The sequence below is a fragment of the Apteryx rowi genome, unplaced genomic scaffold, assembly GCF_003343035.1.
Source record: "Apteryx rowi isolate R43461 unplaced genomic scaffold, aptRow1 scaffold_513, whole genome shotgun sequence".
In the NCBI taxonomy this organism is placed as follows: Eukaryota; Metazoa; Chordata; class Aves; order Apterygiformes; family Apterygidae; genus Apteryx; species Apteryx rowi.
Genome location: NW_020450776.1, coordinates 194,851 through 196,981, shown reverse-complemented (window position 1 = coordinate 196,981; position 2,131 = coordinate 194,851). Strand labels below are relative to the sequence as shown.

The 2,131-nt window shown below is 70.7% G+C and overlaps 1 protein-coding gene across 1 annotated transcript in view; it reads left to right on the top strand.

Moving 5' to 3' along the window:
- The window catches only part of RASSF1 (Ras association domain family member 1), a 10,050-nt gene that overhangs the window by 2,876 nt on the left and 5,043 nt on the right, over window positions 1-2,131 (top strand). Inside the window, exons 2-3 of the mRNA XM_026080259.1 lie at window positions 500-614; window positions 1,019-1,143. Coding sequence (XP_025936044.1) covers window positions 500-614; window positions 1,019-1,143 — 240 coding nt within the window. The remainder of the gene's footprint in view (window positions 1-499; window positions 615-1,018; window positions 1,144-2,131) is intronic.

Genomic DNA, 2,131 nt, shown 5'->3' with positions numbered 1-2,131 from the left:
CCCTGGGGGTGCGAGCAGCACAGGTGCCCGCGGCACCCGCACCCGCCTCGCGGGACCATCGTGGGGCCGGGCCCCGTGGGGGGCCCAGGCTGCGCCGCTCCTGCCCGGCGGAGGTGGCGGGTAGGGAGGCAGCCCCGGGGCCGGGCACGTGCCGGGGAGCCGGGAGCGCAGCGGGGCTCAGGGAGCCCGGGGTGTCCCACAGCACCGGCTCCGCGGGGGCTTCCTGCAGCGCGTGGCGTCCCGACCGCCTGCCCCGGGGTGCGGGGTCCCAGCACCCCCCAGCGCCGGGGGACCCCTCCCGCCATCCCCGTTGGCCCTGGTCACCCCGTGCCCCCAGCCGTTGCCTGGGCTGCAGGCTGCACCCCTGAGCCAGCCCTGCGGCACGGGGGCGAGAGGGTGCCCGTGCCCCCGGGGCCCCTCCGCCACTGCAAGGCGAGCGGCTTCTCCGCGAAGGCACGTCCTCCGAAACCTGCAGGCAGCCCCGGCCGCGGCGGGTTAGCTCTGCCACCCCGTGCCTGCTGCCACCGCCACCGCGTTTCTGGGCGTTTTGCTTCTGGCTGATTTACCGAGAGGGGGCCAGGAAAGCCCCCAGCAAGGAGGAGAGGCAGAGAGGGGTGAGCAGCGGGGCTCGGGCATCATTCCACATCTGTGCCGCTGCCAGCGCCAGGGCGAGCGTGCCGCGAGGTGCATGTCAGCACTCACGAGGCACCAGCGGCCTCGGCACCTTCCCCTGCGTGCCGGGCCCTGAGCCCTCCCGCGAGCYGGGGCGTTGGGCAGAGCCACCGGCGCAGGCATCCTGCAAGTGCCCGTGGCCAGGCGGCGCTGGCCCCCCAGGCAGGGGCACCCTCGGGGGGGAGCAGGGCAGCCTGGGGCCACCGGGCAGTGGCAGCACTGCTGGGCTCTGGGGTTGCTAGCGGTGTCCTGGCACCCAAAACCAATCTGCCACCAGACCCAGAGAGTCTTGCCGGCCAGGGGGGTCCCCCCCACTGACACCCCCCCCTCCTGTCCCCGTCCCCAGACTGCAGCTTCACCTGCCACTACCGGTGCCGGGCCCTGGTGCGRCTGGACTGCAGTGGCCCCCGGAGCCCTGGGAGTGAGGCTGACGATGGCCCCGAGCAGGCGGTGGAGAAGGACACCAACGTGGTAGGGGTCTGGCCCAGGGGCAGCTCCCGGCCCTGGCGGGGAGGGCACAGGGCTGGGCCGCAGCTTGGGGCTGGGGGCTGGGGAGCAGGCGGGGTGCAGCCACCCCGCAGGCTGCCCGTGCCGGGCCAGGCCGGGCCGTGCCATGCCATGCCATGCTGCATCAGGCTGTGCTGTGCCAGGCTATACCGTGCCATGCCATGCTGGGTGTGCTGCGCCACGCTGGGCTGCGCTGGGCCATGCTGCACTGCACCATGCCAGGCCGTGCTGCACTGGGCCGTGCTGGGCTGGGCTTGGTCTGCTGTGCCCGTGCTGCACTGCACTCTGGCAGGCCACACTGGTCTGTGCTATGCTGGGCCATGTCAGGCCGTGCCAAGCCGTGCTGGCTGTGCCGTGCCGAGCCACACTGGGCTGTGCTGTGTTATGCCATGCTGGCTGTGCCATGCCGTGCCGGGCTGTGCTGTGGTATGTCATGTTGGCCTGTGCCATGCCATGCTAGGTGTGCTGAGCCATGCTGGGCTGTGCTGTGCTATGTCATGCTGGGCTGTGCCATGCTGGGCTGTGCTGAGCTGCGCTGGCTGTGCCTTCCTATGCCATGCTGGGTGTGCTTGGCCATGCTGGGCTGTGCTGTGCCAGGCTGTCCTGTGCCGGGCTGTACTTTGCCATGCTATGCCATGCCAGACTGTGCCAGACCATGCTGTGCTGTGCCGGGCTGTACTTTGCCATGCTATGCCATGCCGGGCTGTGCTGGACCATGCTGTGCTGTGCCAGACTGTGCCAGACCATGCTATGCCATGCCGGGCTGTGCTGTGCTATGCCTTGCCGGGCTGTGCAGGGCCATGCCGGGCTGCGCCATGTTATGCCATGCTGGCCCGTGCCGGACCATGCTGGGCTGTGCTGTGCTGTGCTGTGCCGTGCTATGCCTTGCTGGGCTGTGCCAGACCATGCTGTGCCATGCCAGGCTGTGCTGTGCTGTGCTATGCCTTGCTGT